The sequence below is a fragment of the Pituophis catenifer genome, unplaced genomic scaffold, assembly GCF_029215685.1.
Source record: "Pituophis catenifer annectens isolate HBS135680 unplaced genomic scaffold, rPitCat1.0.hap2 SCAF_3, whole genome shotgun sequence".
Taxonomy (NCBI): Eukaryota; Metazoa; Chordata; class Lepidosauria; order Squamata; family Colubridae; genus Pituophis; species Pituophis catenifer.
In genome coordinates, this window is record NW_027256883.1 from 90,228,864 (window position 1) to 90,248,857 (window position 19,994).

The 19,994-nt window shown below is 46.7% G+C and overlaps 1 protein-coding gene across 3 annotated transcripts; it reads right to left on the reverse strand.

The window, feature by feature from the left end:
• Nucleotides 1-1,723: 1,723 nt before the first annotated feature.
• Nucleotides 1,724-19,350, reverse strand: IRX4 (iroquois homeobox 4). Of its 3 annotated transcripts, none has more exons than XM_070940787.1 (7): nt 18,891-19,350; nt 10,902-11,081; nt 10,543-10,709; nt 8,927-9,178; nt 7,448-7,554; nt 4,568-4,890; nt 1,724-3,369 (listed from the first exon to the last, which is right to left on the reverse strand). In XM_070940787.1, exons 3-7 carry the CDS (start codon nt 10,585-10,587, stop codon nt 2,621-2,623), a joined length of 1,476 nt encoding a protein of 491 aa, XP_070796888.1. In that variant the 5' UTR covers nt 10,588-10,709; nt 10,902-11,081; nt 18,891-19,350; the 3' UTR covers nt 1,724-2,620. The 3 variants fall into 3 exon arrangements, with proteins under 3 accessions (XP_070796888.1, XP_070796887.1, XP_070796889.1); XM_070940786.1 differs by having other exon boundaries at nt 10,902-11,165; XM_070940788.1 differs by lacking the exon at nt 10,902-11,081.
• Between the last annotated feature and the right edge of the window lie 644 nt (nt 19,351-19,994).

The following is a 19,994-nucleotide window of genomic DNA, read 5'->3' on the forward strand; positions in this document are numbered from 1 at the left end:
ATTACACACAGAAGCATCCCTCAGAACTCTCTTAACGGCACCTTGTGTTTGTGTGTTAGCAATTTAATCCTGCGCGCATGTGGTTCAGAATAACAGCAAGAGCGGGGGAGGCAGAGGGTCTTTTCCAGGCAGAGGCCTCTTGCGTGGTCCCACCCAAGACCACTCTCCCAGAAATCCACTCGCTCTAAAGAAGCCGCCCTGAGATTTAACGCCCCCCCCTCCCCGCGTATTTACCCGGACAACTTTTAGTTCTATGGCTTTTCATATTCCTTTCAAAATTACTTCTGTGAAATTTACAAAGTTCACGCGCCTTTTAATTTATTTTGGCGGTCGGAATGATGAAGGGTGTCTTTTAAAAAGGTTTCAATCTGAGGGCGGACTTCAGGCAATCCCTGCTCTCCCTGCAACCCGCAGACTACTCCCCGTCTCCATCCCCAGGCGGCCGTGAGAGGGGATCTTGACGGTGCTGTCTTCTGCAGGCTAAGTGGCAAATTGCCCGACGTTTCTCGAGAAAGTCCCGCGCCATGGGGGGAGCACTCCTCCTTCCTCTTGGCTGCGCTTCTATTTAATGTCAAAACGGTAAAGCATCCATCCTGAAGTGCTGAAATATTCATAGAGAATCCAACGATTCGCTCTCCATACCAGGGGAGAAGCTTCAAGTTAAAACGGTGCTTTAAAACATCAAATCTTCCATGTGAATCAATTGCTTCGCTCACATTAACGGAGCGGGGATGGTGGTGGGGAGGAGGAGGAAGAGAGGTGCCGGCGGCGTCTGCAGTACAGTATCAGGACTTCCTTGGCGACCTTACGTTCCCAGCAATTCCATTTCCCCAAATCCCCCTTCTGCTAGCCTTTTTCCTTTTAGGGCGAATCCTAGTTCATCTCCTTCCCAACCCGAATAAATGAGCAGGTCACCAGGCTGAAGTCTATATAATCAATTCTATGTGTGGAACCGAATTAAAATTTCTTTATGCAACTCGATTCTCAGAAACTATTTCTTCTTCCAGCCTCCTTTTAACCAAACTTGTCTAAGATCTCCGAACAGAAAAGGAAAGCAAGCCTCAGCTGGTCACGATATTGTCCTTCTCCTAATTGGCTCGAGAAGCCGAACCATTATTGAGTTCCTTTAAAAATATGATTTCTCCTAATGGATAACCCCTTTCTTCCTCCAAATTCCAGACCATATCCAAATCTTTTCTTGCCCGCTTATAACTCTCGTTACAGAGATATAGAAAAAGGTGTATCCCATTTTGCAACTATAAATATTTCAACAGAAGAGCTTAAAGTATAAACGTTCTTCTTAATTTTTTTAAAATTCCCTAAAACCAGCACTTGGCTTTCGCTTTCTTCTCATTACCCTGCCCTTCCCCCATCGTCAAACTCCATAAGCACCCTCCTCCCAAAGCAATGGGTTGTATTAGCTCCCTTTCACGAATCATCTTTTGAATTTTTCAAAGGAGTTTTAGAGAAAAGATGCAAATAATTTTGCTTGGGACACAGGTGAGAAATAATTCAAACATTTTTCTTTAAGCAGTCACTACCACCCGCTGCTTTACCGTCGCTGCTTCAGCCCAATAAGCCGAACCCTTGATAGATCTTAAAAGTCATTTAATAAGAACATTCGTGCTGCAACAGATTCTCTGTTGATTTAAAAGTTGTGCCACAACTCCCTTTGGCTTGTCCTTTGACCTGTATCGCTGGAGGCCATATAAAGTGGCTCTACGAAGGATGGGACTCCAGTCTGAATGAAAATATTCATATTTACACGTATCTGACTTCCAAAAAATTCGGTATCTATTTAACTTGAAAGTGATATTCATTTTCACGAAGCGAAGTACACATTCGTCAGAACCAGGCGAAAAGATCCGGTGAACTCACTTCTATCCCCTTTCCAAAAACCCACTTGGAGGGGGGCGTGTTCACAAGCAAGGCAAAGAGATCACAAATCATAGGATAACTCTGAGACAGACAATTTATTTGGGGTGAACATACCTTTTCGACATAGGCTATTTGTCAAGTTCAAAAATTCTGTGCTCGTGTGCGTGAGCGCAATGGGGTTTAAACTCGGTGAAAGAAGTGCGATTTTTTTTTTTTTGTGGATGGTAACAATGAAAAGAGGAGGGGGCGGGAGAAAGTCCGAGAAAGTCTTTTTGGTAACGAAGATCGGCATGCCACAAATTAAAAGGAAAGGAAAGAGCGAGACAAACGCCCCTTCCCCCTCGAAGAAGCTAAATTCGAATCTCGCGCCTTGTGAACTTGCCCCGGGAAATTCGAAAGCCGGCGCGAGTGGCGCGTGCGCAAGATCTGGGATGAAGACTTCGATTGCTGAAAGTGATCAAAACTCCCCCAAAAGCAGAGGATGAATGGGGTCTCTTTCCTCTCGCCTGAAATCTCCAGCTGCAACTTTTAAAAAATGCCCGTTCTGCTCCGCTCCCTGTAAAACATTTCCTGCCCCAAATCTCAAGCTCTCTCCCAAGTCTTTCGAGTTCCCCGCCAGGTCAACCAGGCCCACCCCGCCTCAGCGGCTCGCCAGGTCCGAGTCTTTTCTCGCCTTGCCTTCCCCCACAACCCACACCACCCTGATCCAGGGTGGCGGACTGGACGGGACGGGGCTCGGTCGTTAAGAGCAGAACATTTTGCTGCCCGCTTTGGGAAAAGCCAGGAAGTCTTTGCCGGAGTCCTGAGGCCCAGCCAGGCTGGCCAGCTGCCCCTTGAGCACGGCGGCTCCGCCCCCCAGCGAGCGCCCCAAGGCCCCCGTCTCCAAGATGGAGCCTTTGGTGGTCGCCCAAGACACTGTGGTGCTGTTCAAGGCCTGGTTCAGAGTACTGTGTCTGAAGAGGGGGTCGTGGAACACGCCGTCCACCCAGTTCCTGAGGTTGGCCACGGGGGAATCCTTCGGGGGCCTTTCCAGGACGCTCGCCGCCTGCGCGGGCCCGACACCGGTCGACGCCCCCTGCTGGCGCTTCAGCATGCACGAGGGGTACTCCGCCTGGTTGAGCGAGGTAGCCGTGTGCGCCAGCGACCAGATCCTCGGCTTTCCGCCGCCTTCGAGGAGCGGCGGCTGCGGCTGGTAACACGGCTTGGCCTCGCAGTTTCTCTGCCTGGCGTTCAGCAGCTCCGTCGCCTCGCAGCCTTCGGGCCCCGACCCAGGCTCCTTGAGGCAGCTCTTGGCCCTGTCGAGGGGGCTTTCCAGCGAGGCCGCGCCCGTCACCAGAGTGGGGTCCTTGCTTGGTTCGTTGGCGCACGCGCTGCTCTCCACGTGGCCGAAGGCTTGAGTCTTCAGCTCGCCCTCCGAGCTTTCCGACTCCAGTGGGTCGTAGTCGTCCAGGTCGCTTAGGCCCAGCTCTTTGTCTTCCTTCCCGGTGGGCTCTGGGAAGGATAGAAGAGGGGAAACGCTGCTTAATTCATTCACGTGTTATCTAGTATTTGCGAATGCAATGCCTCTTCCTTAGCGAGCCTGGCCCAAATCATTCCCAAGAATCCCTGGTCTCAAGTTACGCCTGGGTTTTCCTCAGAGTCTAACTGGTGAATATGGTCATTCACTATTTTGAACTGGTTATTAGGGAACTTAAGCTAGCAGTCACTTGCTAAAGTCACAAAGCTTTAGGCAACATTTGAAATGGATGCGAGTGTTGAGGTGTTCGCTCTAGTTGGAGTAAAAGAAATACTTCAAAACTAAATATTTATATCTACCACTCTTTTCCTCTTGCATGTAATTTTACATCTCCAAGTCAGCTCTGAGGCTTGGAGAAATAACAGTTGAAACACTCATTTGATACCCATCTCTGTCCCTGCCAGATTAAGCTTGGCACACAGCTGAATGCAGCAACTTTCATCTCCAGATAAGTACATTCCCATCATTGCACATCTCCCAAAGAATGATATACAGAGCTGGCTATAAATCATGCCTTCTTAAAAATCTTGGATTCAAGAGTACTATTTGCTGCTCTAAGAAAGTGTATTTGCTTATGAGGTAGCGGATGGATTTACATCTTAAATTGCAAAAGATTTAGTTTAGATTTGTTTAGTGTTAATCTTAGTTAGATTTTTTTTTTTTGAGGTGTTGGGTGTAGTGCCTCAGCACATCAAGTTAATTTGTGGGGCTGTGGGAACATGGAATAACTTGGAAATTAGGTTTAAAGCATGTCATGTGAATGCAGCCATTGAGTTGTTAAGGATATCGGTTTGCGCAGTGCACCTGCAAGGCTATTGCCTGCTAAGAGGGAAATTTATCCTTCTATTATCAAATATAATCTAGAGTGTCCCCTCACAGATAATTTTTCTATAAACTGAGAACTGGGATACCCTGTCCAAGTGTTCCCCAATAGTTATGTGCACAATCCCAGGAACAGATGATGACTGCATATTCCAATTTGCTATGGTGAGCAGAAGATGCAGGGAAGCATTCCCCAAACGGATGCCTCCAAATGTATAGGACTATAGTTGCCATCATCCTAGGTCAACATGCCATTCTAGTCCAGTGGGTCTGGAAGTTCTGAGTGGGCAAAGTTAATATAGGAAGAAAAAGTATAAGCTTGCAATATTCTAAAGAATGGTTAGGAGATACCCTCAACTTTCTCATTCTTTAGGTTCTCCCCTTGACCTTCTCCCTCCTCATCCTCCTCGTCCTCCTCGTAGGGTCTTTTTTCATCAGCACACTTGTTCCTCGGGGGCCATGTCATTTTGTTCTCTTTCTTGAGCCTCCTCCGGGCATTGGCAAACCAGGTGGAAACCTGTGTCAGGGTCATTTTGGTGATGATGGCCAGCATAATCTTCTCGCCTTTAGTTGGGTAAGGGTTCTTGCGGTGTTCCTGCAGCCAGGCCTTCAGTGTGCTGGTTGTTTCCCGAGTGGCGTTTTTCCTCCGTGTTCCTCCATCCATGGTGCTATATCTGTGGTTACAAAGTGTGAGAAAAAGAGGACGGGTGCTTAATAGACCTACCTTTATTCTGGGGAGAATGTCCCACAGCTACCCATGGAATCCAGATTCTTCTAGCTCATGAATCATTCATTTGGGGGATAAGACCTGTAAGTACTCAACATTTATACAATAAACAATTGGACTATGTAGAAGCATGTGGCTGGACTCTGCAGTTTGCTGGGGATGAAGGGCAGGGCAATTTGAAGGTATCACTGTATTCAGTAGAGATTCCTCAGGGAAGGATGGATCAGACTACAGCAGACGGTTTGCCAAAGAAATGTGGCCTTTGGGAGGAATTAGTATACAGTTAATGTAAAAGGTGTGTGTCAGAAAAATAGCCCTTTTGGGGTGCTATTTCTCTCCAATAAAGACCTCCGAGTAACCTCTGCATGCGATGGTAATAAAAATATTTCCTTTTATTAGTGGCAAAATACTCTCTCATACACACACACAGACAGAGACATTGGAACTATGCCTGAATATTTAATATACATCATCTAAGAAAAGGTCACCTGCACCCACTGGGCTTAAAAGGTTGAAACAGTGGAAGCGGGGATTCTTGGCGCTTGTTCTTTTAGAAAACAAGCAATAACGAGATCAAAGATAAAAAAAAAAGGTTTGTTTAACATGATGTTAAAAGGGTGTGGGGGGGTCAACTTTAAGCTATCTGAATTCATGGGAAATATTTGGAAATCTGCCTCTGAAAGAAAGAGAAGTATACATAAGGATGAGTTAACATTGATTCTTAGAGCAAGTTCACACATTCAGATGCCAGTTGTGAAATGCAAAATGCTTGTGTGTAAAAATGTGATTTATGCATATGTGAAGTAGCCAAGGTGACCGAAATGAGGATAATATCTAGATTTAAAGCTAATACTACCACTGACCTTACAATCTCTTTAAAATATTTGTTTTTTCATAGATGTTAAAGACTGCAAAATACTGAAGGGGAGAACAACTAGAGAGTGATTCAATCACTAGGGGGGAAAAAATCCAGTCTTTTCACTTCAGGCTTTCTTCCATAATCAAAGCCTACTTCTATTCTCATTGGGTGACTGTCATGTTCAGAGGTTCACTATCTAATCTGTGGAAAACTCAAGTGCACTAAAACTTCCAGGCTTGAACTTCAAAATATTATTTTGTGCTGGACTCAGAGAAACCCTGCAGAAGCTGTTATTTCATAGCGCCTATGCAGATCTTTAAATCTTCCATGGGCATAGACTCAACACAGTCAACTCATTATCTAGTAACCCAAGGTGGATCTGGTTCTTGATCAGTGAGAGACTGATCTTTGTGTGATCAGTGTGGTATTCATCTAAAAAATATATATATAAATAGGAATTTAAAAATAAGAGCTGTAATCCCAGAATGATAAAGAAGATTAGAAGAAAGTTATGGGTTTGTGACTACAAGACAATAAAAAAGTATGAATGGAAATGAAGACTGGGCAGGTACAGGAGTAAACCCCTGGAATTCTGCAAGTAGTATCATTAAAGATTTGCTTTCTGTGGCTTCCTTCTTGGACTGCTTGTAGCAAAAACCAATGCATGCGTGTTCAGAAATAAATCTCAGTTCCCTGGGAAGCCTGTGAACAACTATAGTGGTAAATAAATGCAGTGGGACTTTTTGCAGATGATATTCCTGTACCCAATGGAAGTGGAGTAGTGGGTAAACTGAACTGAATCCTCTAGGTCTTTTCATCTGGCATACACAGGACTGAGATTTTTTAAAATTAAGTAAATAGGATCACTAGTTCACGTATGCAACAATCATTACTTGGCAACATCAGTGAATAGATAATTATTTGTATATCTTATACTGAGTGATGGAATACTGCCCCTTTCGATTGTCATTGGAGCTCCCCTGACTTCAGTACAGCATTTCAAACCCTTATCAAACCCTTTAAGGAAGGTCCACTATGACCCCTATATCTGTAGATGGGGATAGTGTGAAATTAAGATAATGGATTTTCTAAGTGTCCATAGTGTGTGTGTGTGGGGGGGGAGGAATGTGATCAAATGATTTCCTAATACAGTTTTCAGCCATTACTTTCCATCACCGCTAGGGCAAACATTCCCATAGCTGAAAACGTTGGTTTCACAGGGTGGAAAATGCATTCCTAACACCTAATCCAGTGGAGGTTAGAACCATCAGGGGATGAGTAATCCATCTGCACAATTGAGCTCTCAGCTGTAGGCTAAAATACAAGAAGGCCTGAAAACATTTTTCAGCAGAAGTCAGTGAAATGTTTCCTCATAGGATCAAATCAGAATAATAATCTGTATTTTAGCTTAATATATTTTGCATGCACCGTAGCCTGCTGCTATTCAGGAGTACTCATCCAGGTCAACATGCAAGTGATCAGAGATTCAGCATAACTGCTCCACATTTATAACTAGTGATACCCACCCCCACAAACACATACAGTTAAGAGTTATCTTTAAACCCGATGGGGGAGCAAACAGCCAGTGTCCTCCCTCAACCCCTCCCTTGTCTTGCCTCGCAATTAATAGCTGTTTGTTTCTTACCTGTCATATTGATACTGACTGAGCGTGTGATCGTAGGGATAGTAAGCAGCCGCCTGGGTAATGCCCGCATGCGCAGATCCACTCCCATCCTTCGAATCAAAGCTATTCTAGAACAGGAAAACCAAGGATGGCTCCGATCAGCTCACCCCTTTCCCTGCCAGTAATGGGAAAGCAAAGCAAAGCAAAGCAGGGAGCAATATCTTCTTCCTCACAAGGAGACATAGATGGGAACAAGACAGCAAGATACTCCGTGCAATCAAAAATAAGAGTATTTTCCCCCTAGCTAGAAAATTCCACACTGATTACCAGCCCAAACTCATGCCTGTTTATTCAAAAACAGGTATGTAATGGGTATTTTTCCAAATCAAACCCACACCCTTGTGCTTAAGAATTAATTGTATGCATTCTTCATTCAGGGGTTCAAAACAGATGGCTATCAATGCGGTAAGTCATTAAGTATAGGCAAATGATCTTGAAATTGAAAACATCATTGTAGACTACCTTAAAAATACACCTAGAATGTTGGCTCTTTCTAAGTGTATTTGTTCGGTACGGAGAAGGCTCTCTCTCACACACATGCACCCTGCTGCCCTTAACTGAGCGCAGTATTATCCACACTGACTTGCAATTTCCTTCCATGAATTAAGAGATTAACACAATTTCCAGTTTTTTCAGAAAATGCTACCTCTCTACCAAGCCATGAATTCCCAGATTTATTCCCCTCCTTTGGAACCTGAAATTCTAAATTGCAGTTCTGAAGCAGGTTGAAGCTAAAAGTTAAACAAATGAAACTTCAAACAGCTGTGGCAGATCAGACTCCACTTTCTTCTAAAATTAAAATTAATTTTCAGCAGACCAGATATTTTGCCAGCTCAGTGGATGGAGTTCAGTATGTGATATAGAAGATTATGATGAATATGCATCAGGACTGCGAGATAGAAATTGTTGTATAAATGTGTGTAGTGCAGTGCAGTGTGGAGTGTAATGAGGATAGTATGTTTTTACATGCATTCATTATTGGTTACCAGCCATTGATTATATTAGAATGTCTGTAGCTGACTGTGGGTTTTCATCTATACCTGCATGTAATTGGATTGGGGAAGATTGCCCAACCCTGTTAACCTTCTCCCATTATGTGCCCTCCGAGTGTGATGGACATCAATTTTCTCCAAGGCATGTAGAGTTCCCCAGGGCGAGGAAAAATATCTGAACCACTGGTTCTAGAGTGGCTAAATTGTATTGTTACCCCAAATTCCTACCTTTTTTAAAATCCTAACTCAGTTCATTATTGAGCTGGAGGTTTACTTTCTAAGATCGAGCTTCCACCCCAGCCCTAGAGGCTGATCTTAAGATCTAGGCAAGCCAGACTGGTGGCCAATCTAGGTTTCCTGAAGTGGTTTACTAAGTCTGTTAAGAATAGCAGATAGCTTTGTTACTTTCCTTGAGAAAATTCAGGGCATAGCAGCGACAGAGACTTACCAAGGAATAGAAAGCTGATGCCTCTGTCCCATAAGTGACATAATTGCCATAGCCTTGAGTGTTTGTGTAAGGATTCCCATAGACTCCCAGAGCAGCTGCTGAATTGAGTTCATGTCTGGCTGTGGCCAGCAGCCTGCTCTCATATACTGGACAGTAGACAGGGGTCTGAGTGGACGGGGCTGCTCCTGAGTCTGCCAAGGACCTACCACTGGTCTCACAGCAGGTTGACAAGGAGTTGGTGGTCATCAGGAACTAGAAGAAGAAAGAACAGGATGGTGAAAAGGAGAGAGACCTGAGAGTCAATGAAGCTGGTTAGCAGACCCAGCGATCAGTTTATGTAAGGTATATTTTGATGCCAAATCACAGAACTTAGTTCAGGAGCAAACATTGCCACTGATTTCAAGGCAAATTATTTGCAGTTTCTCAAAGTTAATACACCTGGAATAAACCTTTCTTCTCCCTTTCCTGCCCTCAGGATAGGCATATATACCGTACGTGTCCAATCCTGAGGTTTTAGAGTTAACATCATCTCACCTAGGGTAAGAAGAGTGTTATTCCACTCAAATGAAAGAAATAGGAAAGTGCTCATCTGCAGAATCCAACCCCAGCAATAGTTTGAACTCTCATAGACCACAGCAACCCTATGCATATCTGCTCAGATACAGCAATATGTCCTACTCAGCTCAGTGGGTTAATTCTCAGATGTTTGTTCTTAAGGGCAAAATCTAATCTGGCTGTGAAGAAAAGTGTGCATTGAGTATATAGCTGCTCTCTACAATCCCTAGAAAAAAAGCAGTGAAAGAATAATTGATCTGGCTCGGAGAAGTATTTTATATTTTATATATCAGTTGCTTCACCAGTGTATGGACCATGTAGTAGTGTAAAAAGCATTTGAAGTGGGAAAGCTAGTCGAAAAGAGAAAATACTTTACAGGATTAATTCATTCTTTCCAAGGAGAAAACTGTTTATACTGGCACTGGCAGAATATTACTCTTGGGCCTTCCTCATAACATTTTCCCCGTAAATAAAAGTTCCAGAGTTCTTCTGGGAAATATGCTCCCAGGTGTTCAGTGAACAACATTTAATAATTGTTATAACAGCCATTCCAGGATTCAGGGAATATTTAATCCACCTGCCTGCCTTGAGCAATAGATTGCTTAATTTAAAGATCCAGAAAGCCATTCCAATGGAGACTGATTTTGGTGGATCTTAAGTGGAATTGCTTGCCTGGTGGGTTTTTGTGGGTCTGCTTAATCCATCCAACCCTTTCTTTCCCAGGTGCTCAGTCATATGGATTGACCAGGCCTTCCTTTCTGCCCATCTGGAAGCAGAACTGAATGGAATTCAGCCGGAAGCCCAACTGATTTGTTTTCCTGTTGGTGCTGAGTACTGTGAGGCTCAAACAGCTTAGGTATTGGCTTAATTAGGATTCGACTTCACTGAAGATTGAGTGGGACTTAATTGTGAGTAGACAAATAGGATTGGGCTATTAAACTGCGGTTTCAGTATTGCCTTCTAGAAAGAAAAACCAACTTTTCCACGTTTATCTTTAGTGGGAAATTTTGGAGAGGGAGGAGAATTCCGGTGCAATATTTGGTATGCTCTCTTGCATTTACCTGAGGTGCAGATGAATAAGGGTATCCAAACTGGGGGTAGGACATGGCAACTGGAGTGCTCTCAAGGTTCAGGAAGCAGCAGCAGAAGTGTTGAGTTTGTGAGTGTGGCAGGCAGCCTTACTGTAGCTTCTGGTCCAGATGAGTGAATAACTCGGGCTTCCAGGGGCCTTAGAGTACCAAGTACAAAAAAATACATTGAAAATTTTCTACTGACTTTGCAATTTTTTTTTAAAGTGGCATGGATGTATTTTCCCCTCCCCTCCCGCCCGCACACAAATCCAAATAACAGTTTTAAGGAAGTGTTGCCTAAGGAGCCGAGCAAGTGGCGCCTGATATAAACCCATGCCTGCCTCACTTACCTGCACTACATATTTTGCCCATCCACAGGCAGCAGAAGGCGGGGAGCGGCGGTGGCTGAAAACGACCCGGCTCTCCATTCGCAGGTCAAGTCCAGTAACATCTGACGCCAGGAAAGACCCCACAGGACCTGCCCTCTGGGTCGTCTGTTTTGTTTGGGTTGTGGGTTCCCTTTGGGGTAACTGCGATTGAAGCGGCGCCCAAGGCAGCGCAGAACAGCTCAGAGTTAGCTTTCTTGGAGGGGCGACCGTCTCGCCCGTGGATCACTGCAACGAGGCCCAAATTCAACGGGACCGAAGTCTGTGGCGCCCCGAGAGAGCCACACGAGGGCGAAGCTCCCGGAGCGGCCCCGAAAAAAAATAAGACTTCGGAGCAGGAGGAATCTACGTTACGATCGGACTCTCGCCCCCCCCCCACCTCCACCCCAGTTTCCCGGCACGCGTGCGCGGGATCACTGAAGGGTGGTAAGCACTTTTAATTAGAAATTAATTAATGAGCAGCTGCCTGCCGCTTCTCCCTCCCCGCCCTGTAGTCATCAGTCCCACTTACAAACGAGGCCGACAAGGGACGCGCGCCAGCAACGCTTTTAAATCAACAGTTGAAAGCCGCTCCGACGCTGACAGCCAAGCGCACCGAGGGGAGACCCCCTGCTCTCCCCGGCGCGCCCTCGCCTCAGATCCTATGAGCCCATTAGCCACAGCTCTCGCCGCTCCCATTCAGAGCAGGCTTTTCTCTCTCCTCGCTGTTTTAGAAGAGTGAGAATTGTTAAAAAAGGCACTTTTAGGGTGGGTGGAGGGGGGTTATCTGAAAGACATCAGGTGGTGAGGATTTCTATGTCCTGTCATGGAAGGACAGAACTACTACTGTTGATCAAGTCTGATATACTGATCCACAGCTTTTAGCAAATACCTTGAAGTACTGGTGGCATTTTTGCCCAATAGTCAAAGATATTTGGTATACAAACATTGACCCCCGCAAGGTAGGACAATGTTATCATCCCGACCACGTAGGCAAAAGGCGATGCGTGTTAGTAGATGCAAGATGGAGAAAGAGACTTGGGAATTGATACATTGATCTCTCAGCGCGACTCGCTCTGACTTGTTCTGACCAGTATCTGTACACAGTGCTGGTCTAGGTGTAAGTGAGGCTCTGATGAAATACTTATTGCCACAGTTTTCATTTCTTATTGCAAGACACCATATCCAAGACCTGCAGGTGGGTCTTTTAGAACTGGTTTTCTAGGCCATTGTGCCTGCTCTTTATATTGCTTTTCAAAACCTTTGATTTATTTATCACAAGCATAAATTATCGGCTGGAATCTGGTGGGTGAATGGAAATCACTTTATTACTCTTGTTTTAGGGTTCTTCATCTCTTTCTATAATCTTCCACATGCTTGACATGATGCTGAGAAGCAATTAAAAAAATAAGGATGTTTTTCTCTGTCTGACAGAGTGAAGGTTCACCATCTATGACTAGCAAACTTTGATTCTGTTTTGCAAAGTTCAGTTCTGTCCCATCTAAATCTAGATGACATTCACCACAGCTCTAGAATTCTAACTAACCATTCAAAAAAAAAAAAAAGAATAGGTTAATAAGCAAAAGTAGCATTATTTTCCCTTCCAAACAAAGCCTGATGATTTAAGCTTTTAAAATTTTATATTAGTAAGAATGGAAAACTCTTCAAACACAGAGCCATAGGATGGTAGGGAGCCCCCCAAATCAACAATTTGGCAATGCTCATATTAGAACCAACCAGATGCTTAATCCATGATAGTGGTGGGAACAGAACCCAATTTTATCAAACTTATGCTGCACATAGGCACCTGCTATGCTTCTGTCTGATCTGGCTAAGACTGTAACATAGCCAAAGTGGAACTGGGGAGTGAGAAGTAGGAAAAGGTGAAAGCATTAGACCAGATGTTACAGCCACACAAAGAATACTAAAAGAGAAAAACCACCCTACTATAAGCTCAAAATATGCCTAATGTATGTAATTTGTGTCCAAATTTAGTTGGTTTGAATGCTAAATATTTACCAAAATTCAACACTGACAATTGTTCTCAAGTCTCTTGCTAGGCCTTTTTAATCTGAATATTGAATACATTTAAGTGTTTAATTGTTGTACAGTATTTTCACATTTAATGAGAATAATTGCTCAAGCCCTCTGGATTTCCCTGTTAGGTTAAATCACTAACACCACTGCTACAGAAAGACTTCACTGATGTCAACAGCCAAATGCCTAATTAATTTTAATAGAGTTGGAATTTCTTTATTGCTGAATACTTCAATAGGAGAACCCAGGAGGCAGGAGTTCAAAAGCATCCCTAGATTTTTTAAGCATTTGGGGATTCTTAAACTGAAATCCTACACAATGAACATTTGGGGATTATGTTTATATTACTGAGCATGCATGCTTAGAAACTCATGCTTGGCTGCACTTACATCCCAGATAAAAAAAGATAGTTTGAGACTCATATTGGGTCAACCCATGAAGTTTTGGAAGAGTGTTCAAGATAAAAGTGGGGGGGGGGGGGATGGCATCTCAGTAATTGCTGGAGGTGAGTAGCAGTATAGATGTACCCAGATGCAAGGCATTGCTTGCCCTCCCCTTCCCCAACATTTATTCCCATCCTGTTTATTATTAATCCTAAAGTAATCCTTTATTTAAATGACCATTTATTTCCACGTGAGCAGATATACAAAGATGCCCTTAAATCATCCCCACTTCCTTATACTTGGATGAATGTAACTTAAGGGCTGTTAATATAAAATAGTCTGTTCAGGTAGCCTACTAAGGGCCCTTAGCAGGGTTAAATGCCATTTTTACTGAGCCTAAAGTCATTTAACAGTGGCACAGAGATCCTAAATCCAAGATAATTTGTCTGAACCTACTTAGGTGAGGCCCAGTTTAAGACACTTTGGTGCCAAACACTTACTGTACCTTCCTCATCCCAAACCTAGGTGATTCCTACAAAAAAAAAGAGAGATGCAGTTATCCCACAAATATGGTCCCTTCTTTTTGACAGAAATGAAAAAGAACTGTAAATTTTATGTCGCTGCCCTTCTTGAAGCTCAAGGTCGACTGCTCCATTCTGCCAATTGGTAGAGCCAGTTCTAGTTTAGGAGGTTAGAATGAGAAATTCTTTCAAGGATGGAAGGTCTTCAAAGCACACTCCTTCTCCTTTACCCCTCCACTTTTCACCCTCTTGCTTAGGCCTCCTTGCTAAGATCCAGGCACCCCCACCTCTCCTCCAGGTTATGGCGTGTGTGCTTTGGGAGAGGAAGGGCAGGAGAAAGAAATAATTCTTTCAAAAGAGGAGTCCCTGGGCTTGAAAATATTGCAATGGGCAACTAACCAGCTCCTCGGGAGTTTTGCAAGCCTCCTGGTGTATTTGTAGTGGGAAGGGCAGCTGGGGTGGAGGGAAGGGAGGGCAGAAGTGCAGACTTGCTCAGAGAGCTTGCCTGGGTTCAGACATGTGAATAGCCCCAGGGTCACACTCTAATTAATGACGATGTTCCCTTCTTCTCCCCAGCTGGAAGACTTGGTGCCTCCCAGGGACGAATCTGCCCGCTCTGACAGTTCGATTGAGGGTGATGGATGACTATCTGGAGACCGTAGTACACCTCATATAATCCTATCTGCTGCGTAATTGCTGTAATTTACCGAGGCAAAAGCTTGGCTCTAGGAAGGTTGAGTTTTCGCAATAACGGCCTCTTCAAAAATAAGACGGCCCCGATCCCAGGCTCGCCTCTGGAAAACAGATCCTTGCAGGATCCCGGTGCCAGCAGTGACCTTTACCTGGAGAAGAACCGGCACTTTTAATTTCGTCCATAAACCAGTACATTTCATTAAATTTCCGTAATTTAGGAAGTCACTGAAAAGGCTGACTTCCAAGTAGCCACCATGTTGTCCGTGCTATTCCAAAGTCCAACTTCGAGGGGAAGGGGAAGCAAAGAGCGACAGAAGGTGAGTTTCGAACGGAGGAAAACGAAGCTGTCTTGGTTCCATTTCTTCTATTTTACCCCTCCCCGTTTCTTCCCCAGCTGCTTTTACGAGAGAATAAATACATCCAATGAGTAGCTGAACAGATTTCCCCAGAATGCGTAACGGGGGTGAGGGGAATTTAGGACCTTAAGAATAAGGTTTCGATACCTGGAAGATCTTACTTTCCCCTCCCCAAATGAGCCGGGCTTGATGTACTTCATTTTCATATCTTACGCGGTAGCAAAAGTGGAGGCCTTTCCAAACACTGCAGTCCGAAAAAGAAGGCAGTCTTCCGGAGCCTGCGTCCTTTGCAAGGCGCAAGGACAACTTTCCAGATTGTGTCGGACAAGAAACTCGAGGGAAGAGGGGGAGGGCGCGGGAGGGGCGGGAACCCAAAGCACGGGCTGATCCATAGAGAGCTAGGGTTAAGTCGGTTGGCACTGGCATTGGCACAGAAAGGCATTCCTCTGGGAGAGGAGGCAAGTCTCGTTTCCTCCAGGGAAACTTTCACTTTTTTAGGCAGAGCCGGCATTGGCGGTTTGACGGGCTCTTGACGCGCAGCAGCTCAACCCCGGTCGGTTGCATCAGATCATCCTACCTAACCAGCGAGCAGTATATTATTTGGTTTGGGTTAAGGATCGCCAGACTTGCTTCTCAGTAAGTAAGGGAATCTAGATGACAATAGAAGGGGTTCTTTTTATTCCCTTTTTCCAGGTCCTCAAAAGTCCCCACTTCCCAAAAGCAACCGAACACCTCTGAGCGTCCGAAACAGATGGTAACTTTCCTTAAAGCGAAACGCAATCGTCCAGGTTCCTTTCTAGGAGAGCGATTGAAGGAAACTGGAGTCAGCGGGACCGCCAATTTAGCTACCCTGGAAAACAGCAGGGGAGGCCTCCCGAGGCGCCTGAAGCAATCCTTCCAACCAGTTTAACTCCGAAGAAGTCTCGAGAGAGGTCGGTTGAAGTGGAGGTTGCTTCGAATCCACGAAGCTCAGGCCAGTTGCGAAGAGGAGGAAACCCCCCGGAACGCGGAAGGATTCTTAAACCAAGCCCAATTTTAGGTGGGTTTGTGGAGTACAACACGCAGGCGCTCCGTTCACCAGGGGCCACCTGGGTGGGTGGGTGGATGGATCCGTGGGGGTGCAGTTTCTCTGGTCGCCAAAGTAGCCCAGCCTTTTGACGCCGCACTTAGGGGAAGGAGGGAAGAAGGCCGGGCAAGAGACCTTGGAGGTGGGGAGAGCTTCACGAGGATTTTCAACTCCCGATTTAGATACTCGTCCCGTCCCACCGCCTTCCTGTCCTGGGACATAGCCGCGTATCCCAGTTTGGCCCTCCCTCCCTCCCCCCCCAACCCCGAAAGAGTTCCTTATTTTTAGGCGCTGCTCCAGAGCCTGGGAGGGGAATCTTTGCCGCCGATTTCGGAAGGAGAGCGTTCACTCCGAAGACTTGGCCGAAGACGACTTTCTTCTGTCCCTGTTGGTTGCTTGAACGCTGGCTGCCAGATTGGCGCTGGGGTTGATTTAAAAATCGATCCCGCTTCTACGTACAGCGCAGCATCTTCTTCTGAACCAAGATTGACTTGGATGTCACGTCGCCGGAGCCCGATTTTTGAAGTTTTAGAGGGCAGGGACGGGACATATTTCGGTGTCTATTGCTGGGAAATTAGCTCATCTTATCCAGAAAAAGTTAAAGAACGGTGGTCTGAGTTAAGAATTCAGAAACGAGTCCAACTGTGGGGTAAAGAATGCCAATCCTTGAAAAGCGTTTTCCCCCAAATTTGTCACCTTCTCCAGTCTAGTCTTTCAGATGTGAGGACTTCTATTCTCATCATTATACCTAACACTGCCTCTGGGGACGATGGGCACTGTAGTCTGATGCGTTTTAAGCATTCCCTTACTTTCTCCAGCCGGCTTCCATTAAAAAAAAAAAAAACAACCTTCACAGCTTTTAGGCTTCTTACCCTGAGTCGTAGTTTATATCGCCTTCACCCCAACCTTTAGAGGAGGCAGGAACAGTGATAAGCGATAGCGTCCCGTAGGACACAGCTCCGAAAAAATATCTTACCTACCCGGTTATCCTGGGGAAAGTGTGGCGGCGCGCTTTCGCGGGTAGCATTCGCTAAATACCAAATCGGAACAAATGCAAGACAAAAGTTCTAGAGAGACCAATGAACGCCCCCCCCCCCCCCAGCACAAGAGTTCGCCTATCTGCAGTGCGACAACAACAAAATTAAATTCCAAAAGGAATGAGTCATATTAAAGGCGAAAACGATTCAATATCCAACCAACTCTACCTTTAGGAAGAGACAGGGAAACGTGGGTACGTCTGCAGGATCTCGCTGCGCGCGCATGTTTCTATTTACTCCTTTTTCCTTTAAATAAATAAAATCAGATAACTCTAAGTGTCTTTTCTGCCCCCCCCATAGTTGAAATATGGAGGAAGTATGGGAACAGGCCCAGCGGTTTAGACAGGTGATCTGCAAGATGTCAGAGGGGCGGGTTGGGGGGGGGGGCGATCTGGCTGGCAGATGCAGAGTAGTAAGAGAAACGCCTGTCTTATCAGGCCAGGTGCACCAGAGTATTCCAGCCGCCATTCGTCTTAACTGCCCAGAAATTACTACCTCGAGTTCTCAGTGTAAAGGCTTCAATCCGGATTGCACTCCACAATTCGTCCACGCACGGGCATTAAATTACGAAATGGGGTATTCCTATCCATTTCTCATCTCGGGCTTCCAGATGGCGCGGGCGCGCGCGCGCGTGTGTGTGTATGTGTTGGGGGTGGGGGGGGGGGAGGAGAGTTGTGATCCTGAATTTATTTACGTGATAGATAACTCCAAACGAAACCAGCGGGTGTCCTGCTGAGTAAGAGTACTAAGATAAGACCTTGGAGAAGCTGTCTTCCTTCCCCTCTGTTTCTTTCAGGGCTTGACGGGGCTTCTGAAGCTTGCCCGACTAAATGCCCCGAAGAGGTATCCTTCGCTTAGGATGGTGCTGAAGGTGAAGTAGCCGGTGGTGTCTCGGACAAAACCGTCCCAATTGCACCGATTGCTTTTAAAGATCTGTCCGGCCAGGACTCTTGGACCTCCTCGCCCCCCTCCCTTCCGCCCAGGCTTCAGCTCCACGCGGAAGTTTTGAAGCGTTCGCATTTTGCATGTCTTATATAAGGGCGGCGTAATGGGCAGCAATGTCATAGAGCAGCTGCAAGCAAAACAAAATTCCAGTTAGCTCAAAACCAGGTGGGGTTCAGTTACCATTGTGGGTAACAACCGGGACCCCCATTACCTTTCTTTTGCGGCTTTACATTGCGGCAAAACCATCAGCTATACTGCTCTCCTCTTCGGCGGGGCAGTCCCTGAATAACTTCATCCCAATTCAGCCCAGTGAGCTTCTTTCCGACGAAAGCCAGCTGGGATCTCCTTCTCAGTCCCGCTATCCGGGCAGACTTAACCCAGAGTTGCGAAATCATAATCGAAGGGTCTCTCGAGCATGTGCAGAGTGTCGCACCATCACCGCCGAGCAAAAGAGGACCACTTCCCTCCAGTAAAGAATTCGTGGATTCGATTTCAACCAGGCGTATCTCGCCTTTAGAAAAATACAACACAAAATGGGCTCCCGAGTCCCAACCCCTACGTTCCCGCAACGGGGAGTAACCTGTATTGAATCCACTCACTCCTCGGTGGGCAAGGAAAGGATTGCACTGGGAAGAGTCTCCCCCACGGCGCACGAGCCTTACACCAACACTTTCCCCAATCCCAGAGGCTGAACACAAACCAGGACTTCTCTGAGTCCGCCAAACTTTCATTAACAAAAATCAGCAAAAGCGGTTAGCTGTCTCTTGCAGCCCCCCCCTTTCCGCTGATACCCACGAAAGTTATACTCTCCGAACCAGTCGGCTTCTTTCGCTCCCCACCCCACCAGCTCCCGCCCCGCGCGTCCCTTCATCACCCCCCCCCCCAGTAAACAGCGGTGCCAACACTGGATGATTGATCACCGGCCGTTGCTCTCACCTCCAGCTCGCGGTTCCTTCTTATTCCAGACGGCTTTCGCTGCCGAAAGACAGGCTTAAAGGACGTGGCGTTGGGGGGGGGAGTGCGTGGGGAGGCGGAGGGGCCGAAAAGGCAGAGCCGGAGAAGTCGGGGTTGCGCCTTCCTTGGACTTGCGATCACGCCGGGCTGCGCCTAGGCTCGGCGGGCGAGGGCTTGTCCATGGCAAAGGGGGGCCGCCTCTTTCCGCCTCAGCCGCCGCGGTTCGCTTTGGAGGAGGGAGCGGCAGCGGCAGCCGCGCGCTAATGGAGACATTGCTCAGGGTATATAGAATACCTGACTGGAGTCAGCCCGGCTGTTGAGTGCCTCCAGTCCCCAGGCGCCCCAGTCACTTCACTAACCCCCTGTAACCGGAGTGACGTTCGAGTGAATAGCTGCGCTCGGCGCGCGCCTCTCTCCCCACCTCCGCACCTCCTGATTAACACTTTCCCTCGCTGGCGGCTCTGCTGCTGCTGCTGCCGCTGCTGCCGCCGCCGCCGCCGCCGCCGCGCTTTGCTGCTGCTGCCCGCCCTCGCCGCCGCTCCTAACTTTGGTTGGCGGCTGTTGCCAGCGCGGGTTCGAAACGGGCGTTGCTAAAGAAAGCCGGGATAAACACACAAACACCAACACACGCCCCCCCCCCCCCACACACACGGTGCTTACGAGGGACGTACGCGCCCATTGCTCCGGCGGGGCAGTAGTTCTTCACCTCAGGAACCCTTGAGGTGAATGGGCGGCCATTATCGCCAGCAAGCTTGTCCCGAAACTGGTGAGCTTGCCTTGGCCTCCGGACTCCCGACGATTCGACCCCTAAATGCTGCAGCCCGTTCAAAGGTCCAAAGCCATTTTTCACCCGCGCCCGTGTTAGACGGGTGCCACGGGAACCTAGGTGGCGAGAGGTGCTAACTGTCGGTCGTGCCTCTCAGAGGCTAAACGGAGCAGAAGGGTGGCCCACTATCAGTAGCCTCCAAGAGGCTTTCTGAACTTTTCTTTGAAGGGAGACCCCCAGAGTTCAGTGGAAGTTGTTCCTAGGCAAAGCCCAAGGACTTGCAGCACAGGCCTAGCCGTCTTTGCATAGAAGTACAAGTG